This window comes from Littorina saxatilis, linkage group LG9 (assembly GCF_037325665.1).
Source record: "Littorina saxatilis isolate snail1 linkage group LG9, US_GU_Lsax_2.0, whole genome shotgun sequence".
NCBI classification, from domain to species: Eukaryota; Metazoa; Mollusca; class Gastropoda; order Littorinimorpha; family Littorinidae; genus Littorina; species Littorina saxatilis.
The window spans coordinates 28,212,942-28,215,212 of record NC_090253.1 but is presented as its reverse complement, the minus strand read 5'-3'; the positions used below and the strand labels follow the sequence as shown (position 1 = coordinate 28,215,212).

General features: G+C 43.3%; 1 protein-coding gene across 1 annotated transcript in view; it reads right to left on the bottom strand.

Annotated features, from left to right (window-relative positions):
- Positions 1-1,602, bottom strand: part of LOC138975783 (uncharacterized) — a 33,204-nt gene extending 31,602 nt beyond the window's left edge. Inside the window, exon 1 of the mRNA XM_070348535.1 lies at positions 1,380-1,602. Coding sequence (XP_070204636.1) covers positions 1,380-1,426 — 47 coding nt within the window. The 5' untranslated portion in view covers positions 1,427-1,602. The remainder of the gene's footprint in view (positions 1-1,379) is intronic.
- Positions 1,603-2,271: the final 669 nt, after the last annotated feature.

The window sequence follows — 2,271 nt, the reverse complement described above, 5'->3', positions numbered from 1 at the left end:
TTCTTTCTTTCTTTCTTTCTGTCTTGAAGGTTTTGCTTGTTACTGTTAGTTTGTTTCTTTGTCTGTTTGTTTACTTGCTTGTTGTTGTGGTATGACTGACAATAAACGGTTAAGTGTCCTTCATGCCTCTCCCGCATTGATCAATCGGGAATTATAGCTAGCGTAATAACATTGGGTGTGTTTCTGTGTCTTTGCACATACAGCATCGCTGTCTGAGCCTTCGCTAAGCGCGTTTGATGGAGTAAGCCGACAGGTGTTAGGGGTTCATCCATTATTGACCGTAAACGTTTCCATGTGCCACAACACTGCCATAACAGTGTCCCGATCTCCCTCTCAGTTGATCGCTCTCAGTTCAACCGTGCTCCTATGCGGTTGTCTGTTACTAGCAGATGGATTTCTTGTCCTTCTACATGCATTGGTTTAAAAATAAAGATTATCCGGTAAAAGTTTCCCGCATGCACTGCACAACATTGTCGTAACAGTGTATCGATCTTCCTCTCTCAGTTAATCGCTGTCAGTTCATCCGTACTCCTCTAGTTTCTGCCTTACGATTTTCTCACGGTGTTCGTCTTAGTTTCCCTGCTTGCTTTCCTGTCTCTGCTGGCGTACTGTCTGTCTGTCTGCATGTCTGTCTTTCCAGGGCCGGACCCAGGGGGGGGGGGGGGGGGGGTTCCAGGGGTTCCGAACCCCACCCCTGGAAAAAGCATGTACCTTGCTTTGAGTGTTTGTTTTTTTTACTAGTTTTAGCACCAAAACAATGCTGCTCTTAACCCTCAAAACAAGGCCCAGAATGCACCAGATTGCACAGATTTTAACCGTTTTTCAAAAAATTCCGGGGGAGCATGCCCCCCGGACCCCCCTAGTTCGCGCGCCTGAAAGCAGGCGCGCGCTTGTGGCTTCACTTCGCTGATTTGCCCCCCAAAAAAGGAGGAACCCCCCCCCCCCCCCTTACAACTCATTTGGTCCGGCCCTGCTTTCTGTATCTACATAATTAGTATACACGTCGTCGTGTGTGTGGTTGGGGTATCATCATTGTGAGGAGAGGGGGGGAGAGGGAGGGGGGGGGGAGTTACTATGAAGATCAGTATTTCTTCGTCATTTTCCTTCGGTTGCGGCAAAGTGAGCGGGTCCGATAACACTTTAATGCTACAAAACCATGGAAGTGCGCCCCCCCCCCCCCCCCCCCCAATAAAAAAAAGAAGACGAAAAAGTAACGTCAACTACCAAATAAACTGAGTTTTAAAACAATCAAATTATGTTAACTGTTAACTGTCTAGCATTCCGTAACCAATTAATAGAAATCATACTGTGTCCACAATTAAAAACATCATTGCGACAACAACAACACAGATTTATCACTCGGATAGCGAGCAACAAACCTCAGGGCGTCTCCGTCTATAGCGGAGCAGGATCTGAACTCAGCCATGACGACAAGCTGCAGTCGATGTTAAGACATCCATATATCAAAGGTGCCAAAAAGCCGGTGAGCGTAGCAATAAGTGAAAGATGATCTCCCTCAGTCCTGTTCTTGAAGCTCCAGTTCTGCTTAACACGATTGCATGCCGATTGAAGTTTTTGATTCCGTAGTCAAACTTTTTACAGACTGCAGCAGCTGTGGAAAACCTGTGAAGTAGCCGCCGAGTGATTGTGTCAGATAGAAGAACAACAAGTCGCGTAAGGCGAAAATACAATATTTAGTCAAGTAGCTGCCATTTTTCAGCAAGACCGTATACTCGTAGCATCGTCAGTCCACCGCTCATGGCAAAGGCAGTGAAATTGACAAGAAGAGCGGGGTAGTAGTTGCGCTAAGAAGGATAGCACGCTTTTCTGTACCTCTCTTTGTTTTAACTTTCTGAGCGTGTTTTTAATCCAAACATATCATATCTATATGTTTTTGGAATCAGGAACCGACAAGGAATAAGATGAAAGTGTTTTTAAATTGATTTGGACAATTTAATTTTGATAATAATTTTTATATATTTAATTTTCAGAGCTTGTTTTTAATCCGAATATAACATATTTATATGTTTTTGGAATCAGCAAATGATGGAGAATAAGATAAACGTAAATTTGGATCGTTTTATAAATTTTTATTTTTTTTTACAATTTTCAGATTTTTAATGACCAAAGTCATTAATTAATTTTTAAGCCACCAAGCTGAAATGCAATACCGAACCCCGGGCTTCGTCGAAGATTACTTGACCAAAATTTGAACCAATTTGGTTGAAAAATGAGGGCGTGACAGTGCCGCCTCAACTTTCACGAAAAGCC